General features: G+C 51.3%; 3 protein-coding genes across 7 annotated transcripts; 1 reads left to right on the top strand and 2 right to left on the bottom strand.

The window, feature by feature from the left end:
• Positions 1–1,384: 1,384 nt before the first annotated feature.
• Positions 1,385–6,716, bottom strand: MRPL27 (mitochondrial ribosomal protein L27). Its single transcript, XM_053657545.1, has 4 exons — positions 6,652–6,716; positions 3,979–4,110; positions 3,510–3,577; positions 1,385–1,763 (listed from the first exon to the last, which is right to left on the bottom strand). Exons 1-4 carry the CDS (start codon positions 6,689–6,691, stop codon positions 1,557–1,559), a joined length of 447 nt encoding a protein of 148 aa, XP_053513520.1. The 5' UTR covers positions 6,692–6,716; the 3' UTR covers positions 1,385–1,556.
• A 52-nt stretch (positions 6,717–6,768) lies between these two features.
• On the top strand, positions 6,769–21,328 carry EME1 (essential meiotic structure-specific endonuclease 1). Of its 5 annotated transcripts, XR_008389966.1 has the most exons (12): positions 6,769–6,805; positions 8,535–9,346; positions 9,430–9,560; positions 10,925–11,026; positions 11,106–11,227; positions 11,435–11,558; positions 11,790–11,905; positions 12,664–12,853; positions 13,110–13,411; positions 16,771–16,905; positions 20,855–20,978; positions 21,075–21,328. XR_008389966.1 is itself a non-coding variant. In XM_037129620.2 (9 exons), exons 2-9 carry the CDS (start codon positions 8,560–8,562, stop codon positions 13,284–13,286), a joined length of 1,749 nt encoding a protein of 582 aa, XP_036985515.2. In that variant the 5' UTR covers positions 6,769–6,805; positions 8,535–8,559; the 3' UTR covers positions 13,287–13,590. The 5 variants fall into 5 exon arrangements, 2 of the variants coding, with proteins under 2 accessions (XP_036985515.2, XP_053512565.1); XR_008389965.1 differs by having other exon boundaries at positions 20,855–21,328; XR_008389964.1 differs by lacking the exon at positions 20,855–20,978.
• On the bottom strand, positions 13,586–26,650 carry LRRC59 (leucine rich repeat containing 59). Its single transcript, XM_037129624.2, has 7 exons — positions 26,310–26,650; positions 24,536–24,595; positions 22,754–22,912; positions 22,469–22,573; positions 19,295–19,367; positions 17,059–17,232; positions 13,586–15,536 (listed from the first exon to the last, which is right to left on the bottom strand). The coding sequence occupies exons 1-7, from the start codon at positions 26,412–26,414 to the stop codon at positions 15,292–15,294; spliced, it is 921 nt and encodes a 306-aa protein (XP_036985519.2). The 5' UTR covers positions 26,415–26,650; the 3' UTR covers positions 13,586–15,291.
• Positions 26,651–27,921: the final 1,271 nt, after the last annotated feature.

Here is a 27,921-nt window from a genome sequence, read left to right on the forward strand (position 1 = left end):
CTGAGTTCCCTTGCGCCCTGGCAACAGTAGGGAAAGGGTTGATAACATCCTGGACAGCCTCCTCCCTGGCAAATGTTAAACAGGACCCAGTGCTGGGAGCTGCTGAGGAAGACAATGGTCTCTCCCTACCTCTCCAAACTGGAGGCTTGCCCTCTCCCCCCAGCTCCCAGGAGACAGACAGCCCAGAGCCTTGGCTTCTGTGTGAGGGGGGAGGTGGCGGCTAAAGTACTCAGTCCTCTCCCCAGGGCTGGGCAACACTCCGGATCCTGGGTACAGAAAGGAAAATAAACCTTCTGACCTGCGGCCTCCCCAGGCTTCGACCACCCCATCCCCCATGACCCCCAACTCTGGGGGTCACCCCGCCCAACTCTGGGCCCGGGACAACATGGAGTAGGGACAGGTTTTCTCACCCCCCCACCCCCAAAGGTCATCAGACACAGCTGCCAAATCGAGAGAATGAGCTAGTGGCCACGAGTGGAATCTCTTCACACCCCAGTGCACTTCAGAAATGCTGGGCGTCTGAACGTTGGGCCCCAGATTCAGTGGACGGAACTAAGGGGATGGGGAGAGGAACATGGAGACAGGAAGTCTGGGCTCTGCTCTCCGACTCTAAATCCGGAGCTTCATTTTGAGTCACCCCAGGACATCATGATCCCCGGGTCTGCCCCCCTCCCTACTTCAGCATGTCCAACAACCAGGACCACAGGTGCCGGTTGAGACTTCCTTCCTGGCCCTTCCACTGGAAGCCAAGCCTCTCAAGGTCTTGGGTGGGGCTGACAACGGAAGATGGCCCCCAGACCACTCCAAACCCAGACATGGCATTCCTGAAGCCCGTCTTTGCTGCCGTTCCTGGTTTGTGATAAACCGAGAACCAGAAAAGAATGTGAGCTTGGCGTGTTTCTCCAGGTGAGCAGGAAGAAGCCCATCTGTCACTCACTCTACTTATTGTTCAATTACAGAGTTCTGCATCCCCCCCCACTCCTCCACCCCCACCCCAGCCGAATCCCCCCTAGAAGGATCTCAGTGTTCTGGGACAGGCGGCACCTTTCTGCCCTGGACAGTGGAGACAGGAAGGGATCTGCCATGTGGCCATTTCTGGGGCTGCCAACCCAGATCCCTCTGAACGTGGTCCGAGAAAAGGAATGTGATAGGGGTGCTTCCTGTTGGCCCCTCCTACCTGCTCCCCGGCTCAGCTTCTGCTTCCCCCTGGGGGATGTTGCTGAAATAACCCCTTCCTCAGAGAAAGTCCTCTCTAGTCATTTGCTCACTCTAACAGGCCTCTTTCCTGCTTGGAGGTTCCCCTGGGTGTGCACTAGAGAACACAAAGAAAGACCAACAAATCAATAGGGAGCTCCTTCCAGGTTTGTCCCCAAATAGCACAGACTCATGACTCCAGCTAACTTTATTTTTGGCCTCAGGTCAGGTCTCCAAAGGGTTTCCCAGCCAGTCACTTCACAGACTTCTTCCTCAGGAGGCTTGTTGTCACCCCAACTCTTGACTTCTGGTACCACCTGCCCGTCCCCTGGGCTCCAGCTGTCCAAGTCTCGAGTATGAGCTCAAAGCATAGCCACCAGTTTGAAGGTGCCCTCAGGCTTGGCAGGAACCACATGGACAAAAGTCTTATAGAGCACAGCCCCCCTGGGCAGCCTGGTGACCAGATCCACAGCCTCCGAGTTGTTGGGGTGGGGCACGTAGACCTCTTTAGTGTAGCGGACGACCCCCTCCTCCAGGGCGTACAGACACTTCTTCTTCCCCAGGCCCACCTGCAACACAGACCTACTCAGCTGTGGGGAAGCCCGGGAGGTGGTCCGTCCTGGGGCCAAAGGGAGGGTTCGGAGAGGTCCTTCTCGGGTCCCTTTCCCACTGCTTGACACTGCCTTGCCTTCTACTTCTTTGCCGTTTCCATGACAGAGGAGGAAAAGAAAATGACAGCCAATCTAGGTGACTGCTCAGTCCCCAAGAGCTGTTAACTAGGACCTGCACCTGTGCAGCTGGCCAGAAGCCCCACTGGGCAGGTTCCCAAAACAGGCCCAGGAAAATACCCCTACTTAGATTTCAAAAATACTGGAGTTATCATAATAGACACTAGTTTAACACACATTTTCATTTATATAGTGATCTACCAAGTTTAGGCTTTAAGGAAAGAGCAGACCAAAGCTATATGGACAATGTATATGTGAAGAAAACAATAATGATATCAGGTGATACTTATATATAGTGCTTACCGTGGGTAAGCACCTTTTTATATTATTAACATATAATAATATAGCCCTTTTATATCCATCAACTCATTTATTTCTCATCTGTTTAGTAGGTACTATTTCTAACTGTTTTTCAGAAAAGAAACACGAGCAAAAAGATTAAATAAATTGTATGTTGTAAACAGTTTTTTAACTGTATATATTCTAGCTTTTTTCTTTTAGAATCTGAGGCTGGATATGTGACAGTTTTCATCCAGGCAGCCCAGCATCGTTTATTATTTCCCCGATTAAAAGGAAGGACTCTGGAGTCAGGACACTTGATTCAAACCCCAGCACTGCTACTTGTCACGTTTGATCTGGGCAAGTTACTTTACTTCACTGAAGCCTCAGTTTTTTCACCTGCCAAGCAGAGATATTAACAACATAATAGGGTTACCTCAAGGATTAAACAAGTGAGCAATTTGAAAGAGATTAGAATAATTGGAATACTCTAGCTCAGAACACGTTGGCTTTTATTATCGTTGTCATTATTTTAGCAAGTCCCAAGAGTTAACGCAGCCAATGTTTCAAGTTCTAAGAGATAAAGCTACATAAATACAACCAACTCACATACAAGTTAGTATTTCTGAAATTATAGTTTACAATCAGTCTTTCTGTTCCCACTAAAATTGCCCAAAAAGGGGTAGGGTGTGGGGGCATTGATAACAAAGGAACTAATTTTAAAGCAATGTGAAGAGTACAGTACAGACTTGTGTTGCTGAAGAACTTTCCTACGTCAGACAGTAATTTCCACTTGCTGAACTGGAATCCCTGCCTGGCATGGACCTAACTTCTGATATACACAATCAGTTCTACTGTAAAGTTCAAGCTCTCTTTCAGCCATCTAGGAACAACTTTATGCAAAGGAGGAATTCTCAGAAATAAAGACAAATGACTAAATTATCATCAGTTTCCCAGGAGTCAGGCATCTTTTCTCTAAGAAGTGGGGGAGTTAGTAAGAAAACCCAGTGCTACTCCAAGTCAAAACACAGGGATTGGAGAGTCAGGCAGACAAGGTTCAAACCCCGCTCCGCTACTCAGGCTCCTCCACTGTCTAAATCTCTGACATCCTACCTGTGAAACGGAGGTAACTGCCTACCTTGCAGGGAAGGAGCAAGGAGTAGATGAGATACCACAGGCACGGGAATCAGCACAGTGCTTGTTAAGCACCCCCAAAATGCAACTGTTTTATTATTACTACTGTGCGTAGAAGCATGGAAAGGTGGTCCCAGAAAAGAACGCGGGTGGGCAGGGCACAAAATAACTTACATGGGCACCGGGGTGCCAGCGAAAGTGGCGCTGAGTCCCCAGGATGTTGCCAGCATGAACATAGTGACCTAGGAGAGAAGTCCACGGTGCACTGACTACAGAGCAGCACAGCAAACTGCTAAGAAAACACCGTGGTGCCCACACTGTCCTGGCCCCAGTGTTGCACAGCAGCCCCTAGGCCTGCCCCTGGAAAAAACCAGCTCCCAGACAGCTCAGCTCAAGCAGAGCCGTCCCCAACCAGCAACCTCTTCTCTCAAGTCACACGCCCAAGGTTCACACTGCCTGCTCTTCCTCAGGCCCCCCATCCCACCTTGGTTTTATCTGACTCTTTAATCTGGAGCCAATGCTCTGGTGAGCTAAGCAGAGAGCACCCAGCTAGGTACTTGCATGCTTTTCCTGCTCTTCAAAGGAATGCCAGGGCACAGGATAGGGGTACAGATGGAAAATGGAAGCCACAGTATACCCTCACCCTCCATTTTCTTGATGCCAAAGCGTTTGCCTGGTGACTTTCCACCGAGGTTTTTGGAGCTACCACCTGTCTTCTTGGATGCGTATCTGACGGCAAGAGCTGCAGCCTGAGGGGGCTTCAGCAGGGCTGTAACTGCAGAGAGAACAGAACTGTTCAGGCAGACTCTTTCTCCGCCTCGGGGGGCCATGTGCTAGTTTGAGATGGGAGGAGGCAGTGGCGGGGGAGGTGAGGCAGCTCCGGGAATAGAATACCACCTAACAGCATTGGTTTTCAGGGAGTGTCTGAAGTCCTTGGCTTTCTCCCACAGCAGGAGAGAAGCAACTCGTTGTACTGTCCAAAAAGTAAGTACTGCATGAGATGTGTGTATGTGTGCTGTGTGTGGCCAGGGGATGAGGGGTGGGGCAGTAAAATATTAATGGGGAAAAAAAACGCCAAAACACCATGTACCTTGGGTCTGGCCACATTTAGCCCTGCTGAGAAGGAACAAACACCACAGGATGAGAAGCCAGCAAGAGGACACCACAGAACTGCTTATTTCAGCCTCACTCCTATCATGCCCTCAAGGCTCCCTGCACTGTGGAGGGGCCAGACCACAGAGCCCAGCAACAGGACATCCAGAGAGAGACTCCTGCTTTGGCCTCAGCCACCACTTCCTTAGCCTTCTACCCCTTCACTGAACACCAGGTACTTGTACACAACAAGGGCAGCTTCTCTAAGGAAGAGAAGGCTCTCACAGTATCGTGGCCATTGCAGGAGGCTGGGCCCTTTTTTCAGCAAGCCCACCACACGTGGGTCCAACCAAGAAAACGGGTACTCTGCCCTGTTAATCTGACCTCTCTATATTCATTCCAACGTGCTCAGTGGCATTTGTTTTAAAAAGGAAAGCAAACTAAAATTCATGCTAACCAAGATGGAAGTCCTTTGCTACACGACAAGCCCAGGGCTGGCGGTCCTTGTTTCCAAGTCTTCAGACACAGCCACAGTTAGTTCATCAAGGCCATGGCAGGTCTAATTGAAACCCTGTGGGTGTCTGGAGCCTGTAAGTTCAGAGTTCCCAAAGCATGAGTTTCTGAAGTTTTAGTAAGAACAGAGACTAACTAGGGCACAGGACCAGAGATAAAGACTTAGGCAGACAACACATGAAATGCCCAGTACGACAGCCTACCTGCATTTCAATAGCTCTTCATGTGTTCACTCACTCACATATTAAGCTCAGGAACTGGGCTTTTGCTTTACCTACATTATCTTATTCACAAATCTTTGCCGTCCACCCTACTCCTCAGTCCTCTCCCCTCTGTAAGTGATGCTACCGCGCAATTTGTCAGGCAGAAATCAGGGAGTCATTGCATATCCCTTCCCTTTACTCTCCTCAAACATCAAGTTCACCAGCAAGCTCTGTGGGTTCTACACCCAGAAGAGAGCTCAAACCCTTCCATTTCCCTCCAAGTTCACTGCCACTAACATTGTGGCTAGATCATCTCTCATTAGGGCTGGTGTTACAGCCTTCCATCTGGTTTCCTCATTTCTATTCCTATCCTCTTTAGGTTTACATAAGTACAAGAGTTTGCTTCTCAAAATTTAAACTTGAGTCAGGCCAAGCTTTCTGTCATCCTTCAGGTCTTAACTTAGATGTTACCTCCTCACAGGGCTCTCCTGGCCACCCAACCTAAACAAGACACACACAAAGACCAACGTGCATGCGCGCACACTTGCCTTCACAGCACCATTTTATTTACATGCTCGTTTATTGGGTTATCCACTAGAAAGAACTGTCCTGGGGATAGAGATACTATGTTTTCTCTTCTGCTGAGAGCCCCACAGTGTTTGGCACAAAGACAGACCTCAATCTGTTGAGTGAACAGATTAACGTTTTGAGCCCTGGTATGTCAATGTTAGTAACCTATATTTTTATAGATGAAAGGAGTTTATCATCACCAAGCCCTTATTATATGAAATCTTAAAGGGATTTAGCTAAGAAAAAGAAGATTAAAAGTATGAAGTAAAATGACAGCAAATTCACAGCTATTAACAACCACACCTAAAACAAAAGCAAACTAAGGAGACAGCTAGAACGGGAGCAGAATCACAGAAGTGAAGATCACATGGAGGGTTAGCAACAGGGGAGTGGGAGGGGGAGAAGGGGGGAAAGGTACAGAGAATAAGTAGCACAGAGGGTGGGGAGAAAATAGACAGGGGGGAGGTTAAGAATGGCATAGGAAATGTAGAAGCCAAAGAACTTACATGTATGACCCATGGACATGAACTAAAGGAGGAGAATGTGGGTGGGAGGGGGTGTGCAGGGCGGAGGGGAATAAAGTGGGGGGAAATGGGACAACTGAAATAGCATAATCAATAAAATATATTTTTTAAAAAAGAAGTGTGCAAACAAAACCAGAGAGGTGAAGCGGCAAGCTCATGCACCAATTGCTAGGGAAGCTGTGTTTCCTCCCCAGGCAGAGGAAGGACACGAGCTCCTAGAACCACCACCCACAGCTCTGCACCCTAGATGTCACGTGATAGGTGACAGCCGTCCCTCAAACTTCGTGGGCTCCGCACACTCCTCCCCACACCCCGCACCAGAGTTCCACGTAGGGAGAGGCCTCCATCCACGTTCCCTGCAAGGTCGCCATGCACCCCCACCACTCCGCCGGTAACAGCCCCACGCCCCCTTACCAGCAGCCCGGGTCCTCAGCGCCAGCGCCGCCGACGCCATATTTGCCGTACACTCGCTTCCGGTCTCAAAAATCGTCTGCTTCTGCTTCCTCTGCTGGAAGATCTACTTCCGGGTCCTGCTTGGCAGTTGAAAGAACGGCGGGAGAAGCTGCAGGTGAGCTGGATCTACCCATGCCGCTGCCGATACGGACGCGGCGGTCAGGGCTGGGCCGGCGAGGCTGGGTTTCCCTCCTGGGCACTGCTCCACAGGGCCTTGGTGGCCTGAGTGTCCTTTGCCACGGGGTGTGGATGAACCGAGGAGGGTTGGTGGAAGAGGAGCGCGCCCTGCAGGGCCCGCCAGTCCCACTCCCTAATTTTGCAGGAGTCTACCGAGGCCCTGCGAGGGTACAGGGATGAGGTCCCTCCCTAGTCATTGAGCCTACTTTATAGAGCTCATACTGTGTGCCAGATACTGAACTAAGCGCTTAGAAGATGCATGGTTTCTTTTGTTTCTCACCATCTTATAAAGTAGGCATTGTCATTATCTTTGTTTTGTTTTGTTTTACTAAAGAAGAACGTGAGGCCCAGAAAATTACACGGCTTATCCTGACTCACACCTCCAGTGTTAGTATGTATTTGTTCACTCAACTTGCTCACGACACAGCAATTGCACACCTAATGTACGTTTGCAAGAGAATCGAAAACACATCCACACAAAAACTTTTACATGAATTTAAATATTTTATTTATTTATTTTTACACAGAAAGGAAGAGGAGGAGAGAAACATCAATGTGTTGCTGCCTCTTGCACGGCCCCAACCCAGGACTTGGCCCACAGCTCAGACTTGTGCCCCGACTGGAAATCAAACCAGCGACCCTTTGGTTCTCAGGCTGGCACCCAATTCACCGAGCCACACCAGCCAGGGCAATGGCAGCATCATTCATAATAACCCAAAACGGAAACAAACCAAATGTTCAGCAAGTGATGAAAAGATAAACAAAATGTGTCATGTCTATGCAGTAGAGTATTATGTAGCCGTAAAAAGCAATGAAGTTCTAGCTAGTGTGGCTCAGTGGATTGAGTACTGGCCTGCGAACTGAAAGGTTGCCAGTTTGATTACCAGTCAGGGCTCATGCCTGGGTTGTGGGCCAGGTCCCAGTTGGGGGCCCATGAGAGGCAACTGATTGATGCATATCTGGCACATTGATATTTCTCTCCCTCTCTCGCTCCCTTCCCCTCTCTCTAAAAATAAAGAAAATCTCTTAAAAGAGAAAGAAAAGCAATGAAGTACTAAAACATGTTACAACATAAATGAACCTTGCCTGCTAAGGGAAAGAAGTCAGTCACAAGAGACCACATAGTGTATGATTTTATTTATTTGAAACATCCAGAACAAGCAAAAATAGATTTGTGGTTGCCAAGGGCTGAGGGGAAGGGAAATGGATGACTGCTTAATGGCTATGGGATTTTTTGGGGGTTGATGAAAATATTCTGGAATTAGTAGTGATGGTTGCACAACCATGTGAATATATAAAGAAACACTGTACTGTATGCTTTAAAGGGATGCATTTTAAGGCATCTCATTTTTTTTAAAGGATGATTTTTGTCATCTCCATTTCAAATGCAAAGATCAGTGTGAGGAGCTGGGGTGAATCTTGGTACTACTACTCCATTAGCATCTTGTATTATTAACCTCCACTTTGTTTATATCTCACCTTGACCTAGAAAGGATTTGAGACTACAGGCATAGGTGTTCTGAGCGCCAGGCTGAGTGTGTTGGGGACAGGTCTCATGTCTCTGTTTCTCTGTATTATATTTATCTCCATAACGCTTGGCCATAGAATACATCTAGTGGACTGAATTGAATGCCACAGCCTGTGTCTCGCCTTTCTTTGTCTTTTAGAGAATTAATTTGATATCACGCATTGATGGCTCTAAAGGAGTTGTCGCTCTCACTGGAATCCAGTGAGAGTGACTCTGAGGAGTTGCCCGGATTTACCTTTCTGAAGAAGAAACCATCTTCAACAACGAGGAAGCAGCCTCAGAGGAAAGAGAAGATTGTGTTGGTCAATACCTCAGATTCCGAGGCCTCCTGTCCTCCATCACCAAGGTTGAAAGATCCACCGCCTATCCCAGATACAGCTGAAACTGTCACACAATCACAGTCAGCCGGGGTGCTAAGCAGTGGAAGTGAGGATGAGGAGCAACTTATTCCCCTGGCCGAGAGGCTCACATGTAAGTTTTTGACCCACAAGCAGCTGAGCCCTGAGGACTCTAGCTCCCCAGTTAAACACATTCTGGATCATAAAAATAACGAAGGAACATCATGTGACAGGAAAAAACAGTGGTCTCCAAAGAGCTGTGATGTTCCTCTCTGTTACACCTCAGAGAGGTGTGCATCAAATAACAAGGACCCTGTGGTAGACAGTGCGTGCCATTGGCCTCCAGCCTACCGAGCTTCCGGCCCTCTCCAGAGCTACAACTCAGCAGTAACAAGAACAAATGCTGAGGTCCCTCCATCTCAGAAGAGAGCCAAGCACAGTCAGGAGGTCCAGAAGAGAGGCTCAAAGGGATGCCAGCCACGGGGACAAGCAAGCCAGAAGGAAAATGCCCTGACACAATTGCAAAGGAAAAAGAAGGCAGCACTGGTCAGCAGGCCGAAAACCCAGAAGCTGGAGGAGTGCTTGAAACACCTGGTTGTGGTGCTGGATCCAGGTCCTCCTAGCATCTGTCTTCACCTTGGGCCAGGGTGCTGCTTCCTGGGCCACCCCTGACCGCCCCTGTCCTGTCTGTTGCAGTGCTTCTACAGACGGATGGTGGGGGCCAGCTCCTCGGAGCGCTGCAGGCCATGGAGTGCTGCTGTGCGATTGAGGCCCAGGCCGTGCCGCGCAGCATCACCTGGAGGAGGAGGAGGGCTGGGCTGGCTGCGGTAGGGCTTTTCTGGCTCTGTCTGCCCTCTCCCACCTGCCCCCCTTATACACATCAGTCAAGGCCCTGGCAGGAATGCAGACCGTACACTCAGGATAATTTGAGGAGGATTTAATAAGGGGCTGTTTTCCAAGGCATGGGCAGAGTACAAGGAAACTACAAAGGACGATGCAGTATTTCAGGGTAATAACAGCATTAACTCAGGGTTTCTCCACCTCAGGTATTGTTGCCATTTCAGGTCATTCTCGTGCTGAGCTGTCTTGCGCATTGTAGAATGTTTAGCAGCCTCCCTAGCATCTACCCACTAGATGCCAGTGGCACTCCTCCCAGTTGTGACCATCAGAAATGTCTCCAGATATTGTAGATGTTCCTTGTGGGAGGAAAATCGCCCTGGTTGGGTACCACCAGATTACCGTAGCTGTTGCCATGCCTAGGCCTGAAGGGGTGAGGGGAGGAAGTGGTTACCAGAATCCAGGAGAGAAATGTAGAGAGGATCATCTTGAAAGAAGCTTGACCTCCAGCAGAGGAGTGTAGAAAATCCTAGGTGACCCTGTTGGGAAGGGGCCAAGGGAAGAAATACCCTGACTCAACTCTCCTCCTTCCCTCCAATCTCCTGCTGGTTTTTCCACAGGCCATTCCCAGCCGGAGAGCGTGTGGACACTGATGTAGTCTGTAGAGAGCGCAGGGTGGGAAGGGGTGGAGAGTGAGTCTGTGGGGCAGAGGGAATGGAATCTGCACAGGCTTCCTGATTCTCAGTGGGCCTTGAGAATAGGTGGGCTTGTGTTTGCATCAGAGCCTGTGGCTTTATTGCTATGACTCTGGGCGAATTATTTGATCACTTTGTGCCTCATGTATAAAATGAGGACACCGTTATCTCCCTTTCATTCCCCACCCCGCCCCCGTGTTTTGGGGACTAAATGAGATAACCAAGCGCTGAGCTCCTGGGTGGGCACAGGGTACATGTTCCCTCCCGGCCCAGGCTCCCCGGGGTACTGTAGCTCCTGTACCTTCCGTCCCTCTCGTCTGTGAATCCAAAATACTCCACCCCAAATTTTCAAGAGTCTAGATGAAACATTTTTTTTTTGCTCCCTTGTTTGATCTCATAATTTTCTCAGTCCATTTCAAGTCACTAATGTTCTTTTATTATCCACCGCCTTTGAGGTACAATATACCAAAGCTGAATAGTTGAGACTGGGGAGGGACAGGATCATAGGTTATTGGTTCTTGCCACCGTGACTTCATTCCAGAAGAAAAAGAATAAAGTGACACGGGCTAGGCTGATGGGGTTGAGTTCCTTCACCCAGAAGGTCTGGGTTTTGCAGGTGGTAAGCACCTGCTGACTTGTCTGCCTCTGCTGGGTTCTAGGTGCCCTGGCAGGATGGAGAGGAGGGCTGGGTAGAGGAGCCGCTGGTCCTGGTGCTGCTCTTGGCAGAGGCGTTTCTGTCCATGGTCCACAACTTCAAGCAGGTGGGCAGAGCTGGAGGGGTGGGCATTGAGGCATGGCACATGGGGGCGGCATTAATGCAGTTTCTGCCCCTTTGTGCAGGGAAGTGCAGGTGGCACTGAGGACGGGAGAGAAACACTTCGGGGCTTCGTAACTGACATCACTGCAAGGACAGCAGGGAAAGCTCTGTCACTGGTGATTGTGGATCCGGAGAAATGCCTCAGGTTTGGATTCGTCCTTGAGATTTAGCATCGAAAGGGGCAGCTCCTGGGCCATCAGGGGTGAATTTATTCATCCCAGATCTGGGTCCCTCTGCCGCAGAGCATCCTTGCCAAGCCCTGTGGGATGCTGTGGTCCAGTCTTCTCATGCTTCTTCTGCTTCAGCTCAGCCTGAAGGCTCCACCCTTCTTTGATTTCCTCCCCTGTTCCAGCACTCCAAATACACCAAGGAGAAGGAAGCAGGGAGTGGCAAACAGAGAACAGGCCAAGAAGAAGAAAACTAAACCACCAGAGGCCAACACAGGGCCCACGGTGTCCAGGGTAGACATAGAGAAGGTAAGAAATCCTGTTGTCCGAGGCAAGCTGGGCACCCACTCTGATCTAACCCAAGTTGCTGTTGAGAAAGAGTGAAGTGTCTGCCGGCCAGTACTCTGCCTTGGTACTGGATGGGAGAGAAGGAGCCAAACAGGAGCCCAGGGGCCGGGGCGCGGCCTCAGTGAACAGGGAGGGGAGAACCCCTTCAGACTAGTCTCACCTCCACTCCAGTCCCTCTGTCTTTGGGTTTAGGCGTTGGTAGATCTGCAGCTACACACGGATGCCCAGGCTCGAGTTGTGCAGAGCTGGAAAGAGCTGACCGACTTTGCATGCACGTTCACAAAGGCTGTGGCCGAGGCACCCTTCAAGTAAGTGCCCCAGCAAATCCCAGCCCCACTGCTGGGTCTCGCTCATCCTGTGCAGCGGTTCTAGGGTCCAGAGATGTCCCTTTCCCCTGAACTGCACTGTCAGTCCATCGTCTCTCAGGCGTGAAGCAGGAGCTGACCTCATGCTGGGGGGTCTGGGGAGAGCCCTCCGGCCCCTGTCCCTTTCAGATATTCTGCTTTAGCTTCTGTGTTTGTGTTCTGCCAGTTGGTGGCAGTCACCAGCTGGCCAAGTTGCCAGGATTCATTACAGGTCAGGTCACAGTGTGATAGGCTCTTGTAAAATGGAATTTTTAGCCTACTTAGCTCAAGGAGTGTTCATAGTCAGAATTTAAAATTAATAACTCAAAGACAATCTAGTCCAAGTCCCTCATCTTCTACCTGAGGGAACTGAGGCCTGAAAAGACTTAAGTTCCTAGCAAGTTGGAAGAAGTGAACAGATGTCACACTGCCAGGAACCCAGTCCCCAACACTTGACCCTGTGCGCTGCCTCTGTGGTTGATGAGCCCATCTCAACATAAAGGATTCTCGTGCTTTTCTGGTACCTTCTCTTTTAGTGAGAAGGACTAGATGTTGCTTTTAAGGGAATCTGCAACTAGTGCTGCTTGGGATCAAAGTGAGCAAGATAGAACGTGTCCACCTCTTCCAAGGTCACTGGAGGTAGAGGTTTAAGTCCCCAGTTAAGGGGACAGGTACAGGACACTAACCAGTGACTCACAACTCTTCATCTGTGCTGTTTACAGGAAACTGCGAGATCAAACTTGCTTCTCCTTCTGCCTGGAGAGTGACTGGGCTGGAGGGGCGAGGGTGGACCGTGCTGGCAGGGGACTTGCTCAGGTCTGGAGACGACAGATTCAGCAGCTGAACCGTGTCAGCCTGGAAATGGCCAGTGCCATTGTGGCCGCCTATCCCTCCCCACAGCTCCTGGTCCGGGTACGCTGCTCCAGGGGTCGAGGCCCAGGGCCCTGTGACCTTAGTGGGACTCCACAGGGTTTTCACGGGTAGCATTTGTGAGGGCCCGAGAGGGCCTTGTAGGTCAACAGTGCAGGTCTGCTGAGATTTGAGTTAACACTGACCCAGGGCGGGAGGACCGATTCTCGTTCCCTGCCCCAGCGGCACCACCCTCTTGTTCATAGATGGGGCATGACCGTGGATGGTGTGGTACTAAGAGATCATTTTCCTCTTTCAGGCTTATAGGCGGTGTTTTTCAGAGCAAGAACGCCAGAATCTGCTTGCGGACATACAGGTGCGCCGTGGGGAAGGCGTAACATCCACCTCCCGCCGTGTTGGACCAGAGCTGTCCAGACGTGTCTACCTTCAGATGACCACGCTGCAGCCAGATCTCTCTTTGGACAGTGCAGACTAAAGCGAGCCCTCGGGGACAAGACAAAAAGCTACAGATTTCCACCTCACCCACCTTGGGACATGACTACAGTGAAGGGATTGAAGTGCTTCCCGTAGCACGGGCCTGGTCAGGTCCGCCTCAGACTGGTAGGTGTCGCGATCTTTGCAGGTCTCCCTTCCTGTCAGCTGGCTGGGATTTCTGCATTTACTTTCACCAGCATTTGGTGCCCCACTCCTGGCAAAAGTCAACTGCCGTGCACAAGCCACCCCTACCCCAGTCTCTGCCCCAGCCAGCCCCCAAAACACAAAGGAACACAGACAGACTGCTCAGACACATGTTTAATAGTTGTAGAAATCCAAAAGAACCTTGAGTGAACTGTCCTCGGCGGACCGACTTTACTAGGCTGGGTGTGCACCAGCCTTGGACACACTGGGGCTGCCTCAACCAGCCGGGGAACGGGTCTGATCACTGTGCCGACTTCTGAATCTCAGTCTCATTTTATGTACTACGTGGTTAGTTTCAATAAAGCATTTGTACCAATGGCTCTGGAGCTTGGCGGAAGACTAAAGGAATGTGTAGTGATACCAAGGAAAGTGGGGGCCTATGCAGCAGAGCTATCCTTGGGGGAGAAAAGTCATTTCTTCCAATATCAGACAGTCACAAGTGGCGGTCCTATCCAACTGGGCCACTATGGCTTAGAAGCTGGACCCATCCTCTTTGTGTCTGGGTCATAACAGGTTCTTGCTCTCCTAGGCGAGAGGCGAGGAGCTCGCCATCTGACCTCAGTGAGTGAGCACTGTGACACGGCCATTCCTGATCCCTTCATCCCACTGTTGTCAAAGATGGAGCAAGGGAGGCCACTGAGCAAGGAAACACCCTGGCGGACAAGAGTGGCGGTCCTGCCCCTACTTGCACTAGGGATTACAGTCCCTGCCCACTGTCAGATGCCATGATGCTACCTGATGCCTTCCCTTCACTGCTTAAGTATAGCTCTAGGTCCAGAATCAAACAATCCTAAGCCTCAGTCTCTATGACACTTGAGTTTTCTGGTTGCCTTTGAGGTATTCAGTCACACTGACTATTAACAGCTGTCATAGACAGCGTGGCTTTGCAAAGGTCTGCCTTGTCTACTGGCAATGGGGGAGAGTTAGTGCTCCAAAATGGAGGTATTTTAGGGAAGCCACATGACTAGGTGCAGGACTGCACAGGGGCTGTCTGAGACCCTCATGGCTGTGAGATTTCTATGTGAGTCATAAATCTGTCTACATGAAAGATTCCACACTCTGGCTGAGATACTCAGTTCTGGTGTGAGTTCCATTCTCTTGGGACATATTAAGGAAGGCAAAATGACAGAAGAGAAAAAAAGGATACCAGACTGGAAGTCCAGCTCTCTCAAACTAACTGGGAAACTGTAAGCAAGTCATGGAAGGCCTCAAGTTCTTATCAGCAAGTGCTCTGTTGGACTGGACAGTCTTTAAGTGTCCCTTTATGAGCCTGAGGTTTTGTGTGGTCATCAAAATGAATGCCTGAGACCCTTAAGGAAATGTGTGCCCCTCCCCTCTGATTTAGGCTAGATTTGCTGAGTATGGTGTTCCCTAGTCCCCAGCAACAACCCGCTGCCTCCTGATCTGCCCTGGCTACCCAGGGAGGAATGAAAGAAAAGGTTTGTGACATACAAAACTATAAACGTAGTGACAGCTGACCGTTTAGTAGAAATGAGCCTTGCCTTCACACGGCTTTGTGTAACAACCAGAAAGGCTCTGCTTCTTCCCCTCTCCCCACCCCCAAGCCCATTCCTTTAGGCATGCAGGTTTTTTCCTCTCCCCACTTCCACTTCTTATTCCACCAGGGAGCCCTGACTAAGGAACAAAGAAGTCCTACAAAGAGGAGGTTCTCAAGTACCAATGAGCAGCCATTTAATGACGGCAGGTAGGTCTGACGCTAAAAAGAGGTTGTGTCCAGCAGAACCCAATTCCATAGGAATCCAAGCTCCAAGGCAGGGAGGCAGCCGGTGTTGAGGACATGCTCACTGCTGAGAATCGGTCTGCAGGACCCACTGGAGGATGTGGTGGCTGCGCAGGCCCCGCACCGCATTGTCGTAGACGGTGTTCACGCTGGCGCAGAGGGGCTGCTGCTGCAGCTCCGTCACCCGGCACACCAGCAGCCCGCCGGCCACACACAGCAGCAGCAGCAGCAGCAGCTTCAGCACAGCCCAGGACCGGGTGTGTTTCCGGGCCGGTGGCTTACGGGACCGAGAGCCGGACTTGGATTCTGGAGTGACAGAGTCACAGTAGACACAAAAGTTCAGTCAGTCGGAGGAGACCCACACGCCCTGCCAAGCTCTGCTAGCCTCCTCCCTGCAGGTGCACGCGTACCCTCTCCTTTAATGAAAGCTCCCCGGGCCTGGAGAGAAAGCTGTTTCAAGAACAGCTGAGCTCTTAAAAACTGTACCATGTGGAGACTGAAATACAAATGCCTTCTCCTTGGGTCTCAAGGGAGACACTCAAAACTGGAACTCATTCTGGACGTCTCACATTGTGTCCACAGTCCCCAGGGTCCTAAGTTCTCCTCGAAGACATGGTGATGGTCAGGCCCCTCGGGACCAGGGCAGGGGCTTGTCAGGAGGCACCGAGCGTGGACACCGAGCACGCTGCACACTTGGGGACACACCTTTGAGATACATTAATGTTGCTGATGTTACTATACAGGGTGGGGGCAGAAGTAGGTTTACAGTTGTAAGTAGGCAAAACACAGTTTATTCTTATAATATTACTAATTATCGTATTATTTTCCTTATGAACAACTGTAAACCTATTTTTGCCTCACCCTGTATAAGGTGCATGTAAAAAGCAACCCTAGAACACTATATACCATATTGTTAAAAGTGATTGCCATTTTCTGATATATAGAGAGATGACTTTTCTAAATTCTCTGCAAAGAACACGTTTATTACCTTTACAATTTAAAAAAGTAGTTTTTGAGATTTTTAGGCAAAATTTTTAAAACCCCAGGACCCACATGTTGAGAACTCGTGATCCTGTCAAGTCGATTTTCCCACTTGATCTTATCACTACTCTGAAAGGAGGCCCCTAGTTTTGCACAAAGAAACAAAAAGGTTGTGAGGTCAGGCAACTTGCTCAAGGCCAGTGAGGGGGAGCAGGGGAGCAGGGCCCTAGCCTGGCAGGTGACCCTCCCTCTGGGGCCCCCTTTGGCCCAGAGGGTGTACAGTCCTCCCCAGTCCATGCAGCCACTTCGCTACACAGATGCCACTGGACACACAGAGGCAAAACTCTAATATGTGTTTTCTATACAACGTGGCTCCCTGGTCCCCTGGTGTTTGAGTGGAGAGTGGTCTGCTCCAACTTGCAAAGGAAACCACAGGCAGTGCTGGCTTTGCTGAGACAGCCAACGCGCTCAGGACACCCCCAGTGCACTTACGAATGACAGGATGGGCTTTGAAGGGTGCGTGACCGTGTGCAATCCTCACCTTTCTTGGTGATTTCAGATTCTAACTCTCGTAAAGCAGCGCGACTCCCTGTTCTGATAATGCTCTCCGCCACGTCGGACCAACACCCCTGCACTTGTGGCTCTGGGGAAACACGCTGCTGGCACCTGCTCCCCAGGAGAGCTCCACCTCCTGGTAAGCAAACCCTCCGAGGTACTCCCAGGCCACTGGGTTTACCATATCTGACTAAGGGGTGCGAGCGCGCTCGCTCACTCATCCACGCCTGAACACGCATGTGAGTCTCCCCACTGTGCCCTGCTGTGGCCTTACAACCCGGGGGAAACTTACTTGGGGCCTGATTTGTTTCCTTCTTGGGTTTCTTCTCCTGCTCTCGCTTGGATGCTTTGAGGGCATCATACTCCTTTCTCCGGCGCTCCTTCTCTTCTGCCTTCTCCCGCTTCCGCACTTCCCGCTCCTGAGCCTCCTTGGCTCGCTGCTTGGCCTCCCGCTTCTTCTCGGCCTCTACACGAAAGTGTGCCCCAGAACGGTTTTTCCCCACACACCTTCCGCTGGGCTTCCCCAAGCGGCTGAAGGTGTGGATTCAGCCTCATTTTCCCTAGGCCATGGGTCACAAACAGTACGTAAAAGGAAGGAGCTGTGTTTATACCCCCCTGAGCCACTCTCAGAGTTTGCTGAGTGGACTCATTAAGAGGTTTCCAGCCACCAGCTGCAGAGAGATTGGGTGCGGTAACAAGAGGGACTTAAGACAGGCGTGGGTGATGTGCTGGGTGCTCCTCTAGAACTAGGTACTGACTCAGAAAGCACAGCAGCCGACAGCCTCATACGGCTCAGCTCTGAGGAGAAGAAACAATGGGGGTGCTGAGTCTATGGTGTTCCTATCCCCCCAAGCTGTGGAAAGAAAGGTGGCTTGAGAAGGGCCAGTAAGAAGAGAAAGTGAACATTCAAGTTCAGGGCTGGAGATGACGGACATGTTCTTCTGAAACAGTGAGACTAACAGTTTGTAGTGTCTACATTTAACTTGTTCCGATTTACTTTGCTGCTCAAGGACGTTTACATGCAGTACCTAACTCACAAATTACTGGATTCCAAAAATGCATTTCCAAATTAGTTATTTGGAAATCTGAAGTACATTCTTCCATAGCCAGAAGGCCACAAATGGTGGCTAAATGTCCTTTTAGGGGCTAAAAGCCTATTCGAACCATCCTGTAGCTGAATAGCAGCACTGTAAGTACGGTAGCTTTCCACTGCTTCTCTGTGAACAAACAAGCTCTAAGTCCCAGCTGGGCATGGAGGACGCCAGGAACACCCTACCCTCAGCCTTGGGAGAACATGCCGTCACGAAGTAAAAGCAGCAGTGGTCAGAGTAAACACGGCGTCACAGGAGCCATGCACGTCTAAGGGGCGGTCATGGCTCGGAGTTCTGGTCTTAGGGACTGCCCGCAATCAGTACCAACACGTCCCTCCTCCAACCACAGGAGTCCTCCAGTAAGGGGCTCAGGAGTCAGCCAGCCAGGCGACAGAGCGCCGGTGTGGCAGGCCTTATTCTAAGTGTTTGAGACACAGCAGTGAAGACAAGCCAGGTCCCAGTGCCTAAGTCACCTACTTTCTAGAGGAGACAAACAAGTGAACAAAGACTAAAAAAGACAGTGATGTGTGTCAGAAAATAATAGATGTGATGGAGAACGATAGGTGGGGTGGCTGTTCTTCTTCAGGTGGTTCGGAAAGGGTTAGGGGTTAACCTAAGGCAACATGTGAGCAGAGACATGAGGAATTACCCGAAACCAACCCTGGAAAGATCTGAGGGAAAAGGAAACCAGGCACAGCTGCAAAGGGGAGACTGTGCTGGGTGTGTGGGAGCGACAGGGGGGCCTGTGTGGGTGAAGTGAACCGAGTCCTCTGTGTGTGGGTATGAACAAGGCTGGGGAGCCTTGTCGGCCACATTACAGAGTTTGAACTTCATTCTGAGTTCAGCTGGAAGCCATTGAAGGGTTCTCAGCAAACAGCAGCATAATTGATCTGTTTTCAAAAGCTCTCTGGGTGCTGCGAGGAGAATGACTTTGCAGACAGGGCACGAGCGTGGCATCAGGACACTGTGGTAGGAGGTGCTACGGCAGTCCACAGGATGGAGGCCTCATTTCATGGTGGCACTGGAGGTGGAGAAGTGCGCACACATGGGACATGCCGACAGGCGGGATGGACACAGGGGTACCAGGAGAAAGGAGCCATGGACAGCTTTCTAATCTCTGGTTTGAGTAACTGCTGGGACAGTGATTTCCTGGAAGGAACACTGTGAGGGGCCGGAAGGGACGTGTTTTAGCCGCGCTTAATTTGAGATGCCTATTAATCCTCCAAGCAGACAGGGAGACGAGCCGCTGAACGTGAATGCGGCTCAGTGCAGAAACCAGGACGGGAGAGGGGTGCGTCAGACAAAGATGACGCTGCCTACTGCACCGCTGGTCACCGCTGCCCTGCCTAGCTCCTCTGCTGGATTCCAGCTCCTGAAGCAGAACCAGCTGCTGGGACCGGGACCCGGGGGATGACACGAGAAGGGACAGCCACCTACCTCGTTCTACTTCCAGCCGCCGCTGCCTCTCTCGCTCCTGGTCCGCCTGCACAGACTTCATGTGCTGTAACACCTGCAAAGGCAGCACGGGGCGCTCAGCCGACTCCGTGTGGCAGTGCAAACGCTCCTCCCAGGACCCCAGATCACCGTGGGCCCGGCAGCCGTGCAGAGTTAATGGAGTGAATCCTCTCAGTGGCCTAACTCAGTGCCAACCTTGGAGAAGAGTCTATGAGCCCGGTTCACTACAGCCGTTGGGGAAAAAAGTTTGTGAACGCGACTGGAATCTGTAAAAATCCTGCCATTTACAGTCTCTGATGTGCAGGATTTCACAGAATTCTCCCAGCAACTCCATGACAAGCAGGGGCACCAGTTCCCCCAAGACGTTTCCCTGACTTTCCTCCTTTGGCTACCTCAGGTTCTCCTCCTCCCGTCCTGGGGAGTTTTCTTATTTAGCTCAGTTGGAAGACTGGGAGTTCCCACGTAGGGACTACTGTCCCGTCTGTAGGCGAGCGCAGAGCTTAGCTCATTCTCAGCACTCGGTACATGTTTGGTGAACCATTGACTGGGTGTCCCTTTACACAGGAAGAAAACAGATTCTGGTGGGATGAACGGGCCCACGCCGCACGGTCAGAAAGCAGCACAGCTGGGAGCTCAGGTCTTCCGAGTTCCCAACCAGAGCCTGTTCCACTCCCTCGTGCAGAGGCTGGAGAGCTGGAGGAGGAAGGGCAGGGCCACTCTGCCAAACACCCACGACCCCCGGCACCCGAGCCCCACGAACCCACCTCCGCTGTCACGGCCGCCCTCTGACTGAGACAGCCTTGGAGAGTCTCCTGACGGGCACGGTGCAGGGCGCGTAAATGGCTTTTTTTTTGTTTAGGTCTGTTTGTATTTTTTAGAAGCTGGGATTCCTTAGATGTAAGGGACACAGCGTAAGCCTGGAGCTCAACACACTCCTGGCCCTGCTGCTTATTTACAGTGTGACCTTAGCTAGTGGCTTAGCCTTTCTGAGCAGATTTTCTCACCTGGAGAATGGAGATAAGGCTTCTCTGGCCTGTTACACAGATTAAATTATAGGACTTGTACTAGCTGCCTAACATAACCCTCGGCATTATAGGGACTCAGTAAATCCTACTGCTTTTTTACTTTATCTTCTTCACTGCATCAATGAAAAAGAGAGGAAAACCTAAACGATTTGAAATTATGAGAGCAAACTATGTTTCACTACCGCACTAGGGACCCTACAGGACAGACAGGTATGCAAATGTAATTACCTTACTTTGTGGACACATCCGTACCCATCGTGACAAGGCTCAGGGCAGACCTGCAAAAGGAGCTCCCTCCAAGAGCCCAGTTTGAAGCCACGAGGAACCCTGTCCTGTAACGCAGGAACCTAACCTCTCTGAAGGGAATCAAGTTTCCTAAAAATTGGCTTTTCAACAAGGAGTTATGGGATCTGGAAGAAGGGAAAGCATGATGGAGACAGGCAGCCCAAGTTCGAAGTCCCCGTGTCGCTCTGAACTCTGAATTTTAAATAAGCACCAACCATGCTGTTGGTTTTAGGGAGTGTACGGCCGACTACATAAAAAGCTGGGAGGTTTAAGAGACGCCCCTTCCCCCCACATCAGGAGTTACTTATCGGAAAACACAGCCAGCTCAGAAATGGGAGACTCCGCCAGTCCAGACCGTAAGTCCTCAGGGGCAGACTGCTCCCTCTCCCAGTCCACAGCAAACAGTAAGTGCTTGGGGAACACCGCTGCGCTAACCAGTTGTTTTTTAACAGGTGCTTTACTGTGTACCAAGATGATCAGTTTCTGGGACTAACCCATGAGCACACGAGATGAGACCCAAACTCGCTCCTGGAGACGAGTGACCTCATTCTGACGGATCCACGCCACCCCGCTGCAGTACCTGAAGGGGCGCTGCGGGAGACAGCCAAGACCCCGCAGGGCTGGCAGCCCAGCTTTGATGACCACACCCACAATGCATTGAGCTGCCGGGCTTTAGGAGGTTATGTGTCAGTGTGGCTAAAGACCTTTGCACTCAATAAAAATTGTTTGTGTAAGTCACAAATTATAACACACTAGAGATTTCATATGGTTCAGTGCAATACTTGTTGAACAAACACGTGGACAAGGGAAAGGCCTGTGCACAGGGAAGGTTTCTCATGTCAGAGAGGTGAATGCCTGCTCCCCAGGTCTCGAGGGCTATGAAGCACAGAAAGCATGTGGGGCAGAGGGAGAGCGGTCCATGGCAGCCACCGTGGTCTCTGAAACAGCCATTGCTCCTGAAGTGACATGTTTTCAGGACAGGATTTTCCTGACCACCGGCACTGTTCCCAGCCAAGGACAAACTGTCGCCTTGGCTACTTGGCTGTCTTGGCTTTGCCGTTGGTTTCTTGTGACAACGGGTGGCATGGATGATGCAACTATGGAAGGAGCTAATGATAAGAGAAGGGCCATGACTCTTGAGTTCTATGGAGACCCATCGTACACACGTTTCACTTACATTAATTCCAGATTTAAAGTTAAGTCCTTTTCATTCACCATGCGCCCTAAACATAGCCAAAGTCGTCTGGTGCTCAGCTGAAGCAGCAGCAATCCATTCTAAAGCCAGTGGGGAAAAGTGACTGCAGTTGGGAGTCTTTGACAGGGGGGTCTAGGAATGTTCTTATGGGCCTCGTGTGGCCTCCTCAAGGTTATTGGCAACGTTTGCCTTCCATGCTGCCTCTTTCCTCACGATGTCAAATGACTCGACTGAAATCAAATGCCAGATCTGCAAAGGATATGTCTGCTTATAGCTATAAACTCACAAATACTCACCAACACCTTTCTGATCAAAATTCCTACAACGGCTGTGACTCAGAAAGGCTGCAGCCCATAGCCCTTTTGTACCATTCAGGTAACGCTGGACAGTGAAATGCTGGACCTCGGAAGGTCCTGGTTCCTTAGGAACTGAAGTCCCGCAGCACGGCAGAGATGGTGCTGTTCTACTACATGCAAAGTAAACATAGGCACAAAGTCCCCTTACTTGCCAGGTTCAGAGTAGACGCGTATCACTGAGACCCTAGCGCTTTCATCCACTCGCAGTGACAGTGCCTTCAGAGGGAGAACAAGAGGAGGCAGAGGCAAGCCCCAGGAGAGTGCGTGAGGGAGACTCGGGGAGCTCCGCGCTTACCTTGCTGGCACACTGCTTACACTGCTTCTCATCCAAGCAGTCCCCTGCCACTTTGGCCAGGACAGGGTCCAGGGGGTTGTCCTTCAGGTCCAGCCACTTCAGGCTCTAAAGGGACAGAGAGGCTGGCTAAGCCTAAGTTCCCACGCAGGGTCCCTCCGAGAGAAACAACACGAGTAGGATGAGAGCCCCTGTGCATCCCAGCCGCAGGCAACGCCGTGTGGCCGCACCTCTAGCAGCCGGCCCTTTGCCACTCCGGGCCGTGAACGTCAGGTCATGAGTCCTTACCTTGAGCTGAGCGAAGCTGACAGGCAGGGTGACCAGTTTGTTGTTGAGGAGGTCCAGGTGCTGGAGGTTGACCAGACGGCCAAAGTCAGCCGGCAGTTGCTGCAGCTTGTTCTTACTCAGGTCCAGCTTCACCAGGTGAGTGAGGCTGCAGAAGTCCGACTAGGACCCAAGGAGAGAACCTCTGAGCCCGGGGCTCACACACCTTGATGGGGCAGTCCCGGACCCCCAAGTCGGAGGCCCCTGTGTGTAAATCCTGACTCTGCATGTTACCAGCTATTCTACCTCAGATGAAAATGGACACAACAAACATCACCCTTGGTGGTAAATAGTGAGCTGTGTCTGCAAAAGGCCAAGCACGAAGTAGGCACAAGGTAAGTGTGCATTGCTTCACCCACAGCTCTCCCCCTCACCTATCCCCCACATTGTTGCCGGAGCGACTGGGGACCCACTCCGTTCTCCCACATCACCCTTCCACAGGAGCTGTCAAAACACAGTGAGACCAACCATCTTCCTAAAAAGATCAAGCACCCCTTGAATCACCGGTGCTATTGTTATTTTTGTCGCACCCCGCAGAGGTGCCCACGAGTGTCCTTTACGTGACTGACGGAATGGGCTGAGGCCCACCCTACCCATACCCTGGCTCTTCTTCAACACAGGCCAAAACACCCCTCTTGTTATTAAGCCTCTCTCAGCTCCAATCTGAGGTGATGTTCCAGCTTCAGCTAACGAGGTACTATCTTGTTCTCTGGGGATTTATTTACAAACGCCAGGGGACCTGCACTGCAAAGGAAGGCAAGACAACTGAACTCAGACTGAGCAGGACACTTAGGAGTGCGGAGTGGCCATGTGACAGAGTACAGCAGGCGTCGGGTGGCCCGGAACTGCTGCCCTTCTCCAATTAGGCACAAAATCCCTCCTGGAAGAAGTGGGAGCTCAGATGCCTTTATCAGTGGTAGACATGGCCCTGAAGAGCGGTAGGACGACGCTAAGACAGTGAGTGAGGTCCAGGTGAATACTGGGAACGGACTAAGGACCCAGTAAAGAAACCACCAACTTCTGAGACTCACTTCCTGAGCCACAGCCCAACAGAGAATGGCAAGGAGTGATGTGGCCAGGGTAATGAATGGGAAAGGCGACAGCGACAACACACTCAGGCCTGACTGTGAGGAGCACTGCAATGGAGCAGAGAGCCTCTGCTTCCCAGCAGAGGCTGAAGGGATGAATGACTCCGGCGCCTACACAGGTGGAGCAAAAGGAGAACCGGTACAAGAAAAATCAAAAGGATTTGACCAGACTGAATGTGATGAGCAAAAAAAGATCAAAAGGATAATGACACAGAAGCCCTGTAAAAATCATACTTTTTCCTGTGCCCCATCAAACAATGCACAAGGAGGCTATTAAGAAACAGATTTCTCCCTGAAATGCAGAGCAGTTTATGAAGGTCTCCAGCCTCCTCTATGCAATAGAGAGGTCAACCAGTTTTCAACCAATAAAATAAGGCAGGAAAAAAAGACAAGCCCAGTAAGTGATTCAGCCAGCATCCCGTCGTTGACTTTAGTTTTCTGTTGCCTGACTTCCCCACTGCTCTGAAGAATGCAGCCCCTACCTGTGCTTCCCTTCCCAAGGAGACGGACCACCCTGCTCTGTCCCCAACACGTTCAGACATAACTGAAGCCGGCCTACAGGCCTACCCTAAAATTACGCATTATGACACAACTCCCCGAAACAGGAAGACGAAGCATCAGGGCTCTAGCAGGGATTGCGCTTGCTTGTCCGTCTTACCGGGAGAGTAGCCAGCTTGTTGCAGGACAGATCCAGTATGGTGGCCTTTGGAAGGGCAGCCTAGGAAAGGGAATGAGAACAAAACACCAAATCAACACATGGAGTGATTCAGTGACATCTGCTAAGGATGCATTTACCAGTTCCCATGATTAGGAAAGGCCTTTAAAAAAGGCACTGAAGTATAATGCTCCTAGGGATGGGAGAGGGAAAATGAGCTGGTCAACCACAACGGAGGAAAGAATGCAAAGAACAGGGGTTTGGCTGTGGAACAGCCAAGGAAAGAAAACAGATTCTTAGACATTCTCCCTCACACTTCTAACATTTTCTTTAGCACCCTTCCTAATTAGGTTTCAGGGCAGGGACTGTGTCTACTATAGCTTTGCAATTTCCATATTCCTTAGTGTGGACCATGTAGGCACTCAATATACATGATGGCTGATTCATGAGTGAACGAGTAATTGGATGAATGAGTGTCAGAGTGAAGGCAAGGCCCCTCCCCCCCATTCTTCTCCATTCTTCCTGGGGTTCAGGACTGGGAGCTCAGCAAAACTGACACTTTTTCTCCCTAGGGGCAATGCCGTGCTGACCAGATGCCTGGAGTGAACGGTGTCAGACATCAGGCCTAAGCCCGGGTGGAAACAAAGCTCCCTCCCTCTCCCTGGGGTGGGGAGGGAGCCAAATACTCAGTTAAGGTCCCTGGGCCAACCCACACTTTCCAATGGTCAGAAAGTCCCAGGAATAAAGTCTGACCACCTAGAAATGTTTTAGATATTGCAGGGGGAAGAAAGCCATTCTGCCGCCTCCATGTATCAGCATTTGCTACCCTCCAAATATTTCACATTACAATCTTACTGAATCCTCACAACCTCTACGAGATGGGAACTATTACCGCCGTTTTATAAATGAGGAAATCTAGGCATAAAAGTTAACTAGCTTGCCAAGGACACTCAGCTCTTAAGCAATGGAGTCGACATATTAACTGGGAATCCAGTGCTAACCTCCATGCTACACAGCCAAGGCGGAGGACAGACTGGGTCAAGTGCCAAAGGCAGTGAGAAAAGTCTACCTCACCCAAAGTGAGGACAGCGAGGAGGGCGCAGGTGGGGACCCCGTGTGGGGAAAGCAGGGGTGAACAATCTCACTCCACTTTGGCCACTAGCTGTGTAATCTCCCACGGGCCACAGGCCTCAGTTTCCTGGGTGGGACTGTGGGAGTAGAGGGGTTGGAGGGATGGACCCCGGGACTGCGGTGCAAGAGACCTTGCCAACCAAGCACTGAGACCTCACCTTCTTCAAGGACACCTCCGGGCTGAGGTGGCCAACGGGGATTGGTGGCTTCCTAGGAAAGCCGGGTTCTGGGCCACACCCCGGTTTACCCAGGCGCCTACCTCTCTCTCAGACCTAGTCATTCATTAATTTGTTCATTCATTCTCCGAATATATCCAGCAACCGCTCCGTGGACTCCTACCAGGGGTCGAGCACCGAGCGGGGCGCTGTGAAGAAACCCAAAATAGGACGCGGGGAGAGTCCCTCTTGGCCTGTACAAAGCCCAATGCTAGACAAGCGGCTCCGACTGACCCCTTTTTCTGGAACTGCGCCAAAGTGACACGTGTACATCCCAGGAAGGAACGCTGGGGCCGGACGCAGACTCCCCGGGGACTTGGTCCCACTCTCCCCCACCTTATTTTAAGACGTGAAAACAAGCATGAAAAAGGAAGCAGCCCCCGCAAGGGCCAGGTGGGCTGGACGCCTGGGCCTAGCGCCACTGTACTGACCAGCTCCTTGACCGGGACCTCGTTCAGGTCGCTGAGGCTCAGGTCCAGCTCGTTGCCGTCCAGCTTGTCCCGGAGATTCCCGCCCTTGCTACCGGCCTTGGTCATGGTGACGCCGGCTGAGCGGGTCCTAGCTCTGGGGCTCCGACCTGCAGGAGATGCCCGAGAAGCCGCTCCTCGGCTCAGCGGACTCGCACCCAACCGACCACGTGTGCGTCCTCCGCCGCCCCAGGTGCGAAACCTCCGCCGCTCAGCCGCCCGCCCGGCCGCACTCCGATCCCCGCGCCTTGCTCCCACCGGTGCGGCCGCGACGACGACGACCACTTCCGTGTCCACGTCACCTTCCTAGGCCACTGAGACGAGCAGGGCCAGAGTGGCCCTGGACGCTGAGGGAGCGCCCTCTCGCGCCTAGGGTTGCGCACTGCAGTCGCCACCAACACCGGAGAGGCGGGGCATCTGGGTTCCCTGGTGACTCTGGGGCACGCCCGGGGACGTCGTCGCTTCCCAGCCAAGAGGCCAAAGGGCAAGGGAATGAGAGCGGAAAGCTCTGGGCTGCATCCCAAACTGACCTTATGAGATCACCCCTATTCCCCTGGACTAGGAGCTGCAAATGTCCTTCAAAAGTGCTTCCTCTACTCTATTTAACAATCTCCAAGTTATCTGGAAAATTCAACCTCTGAATGCCCCTTATCCCCTCCTCATCGCCCCAGACTTTGTCCGGGCAGCCAGCAATTTGGGGCCGGGATTACCCTGAGTCTCTCTTCCTCTCATCCACCTCTACCCAGCTGCCCGGAGGATGTTCTAAAAATCTAGCCAGGGCCCTTCAAACCTCAGCTACCTCGTGGGTATGGATCACTCTCCCACACTGGGCCCTGCCTTCTTCTGTAGCCTCCTCACAAGCACGGGTCCCTGCCTGGGATGCAGCGTAGAGCTCCAGCAGGGGGCCTCCTCACCTTTCTCTCTCCTGCAAGGGCCTGCCTTCTCCGTGCACCGCTGCCTAGCTAACTCCCCCAGTCCTTCAGGGAATCTCCCCAACTACCCAGTGAAGCCCAGACTGAGTTAGGGGTCCCTCCCTGGGGCTCTGACAATGTCCTGTGTGCTGCCTTAGTATCAGAGGTGGTAGTGCTTGGTGACTAAGATAGGGCTTCTGTCACTAGACCAACTGGGTATTTTATCTTGGCTCTGCCCCTTGGTACTTTTGAAACCTTAAGCAATCACCATGCCTAATCTGTGGTTATAAAATAGTGCCTGTTTGGGAATGACTGAATGAGTGAAACACAGGAGGGGTTTGCACTGGCACTTAGTAAGAGCCCAGTAAATATCAGCTATAATTTGTAATCTGTCTTGTGTTATACTTATCTTTGTATGCTTCCACTCTGGATTGTGAGGTGCAGGGATTTTGTCTTTGGATCCCCACTATCCGAGTGTCTGATGCATGATAGTATCTCATTCAGGTGTCTGTTGAATGGATGAATGAAGCACTTCACCCACTCCAAAACTCAGTTTTCTCATCTTTGAAATGGGGATATTAAGACTTATCTCAGAGGGGAAGTGTGAAGACCAAAAGAAGTCAGTGCAAAGGTCTACTCATTTAATAAATTCTCGTGTGTACCCT

Source organism: Artibeus jamaicensis, unplaced genomic scaffold (genome assembly GCF_021234435.1).
Source record: "Artibeus jamaicensis isolate MK-2021 breed Jamaican fruit bat unplaced genomic scaffold, CSHL_Jam_final contig_1998, whole genome shotgun sequence".
Taxonomy (NCBI): domain Eukaryota; kingdom Metazoa; phylum Chordata; class Mammalia; order Chiroptera; family Phyllostomidae; genus Artibeus; species Artibeus jamaicensis.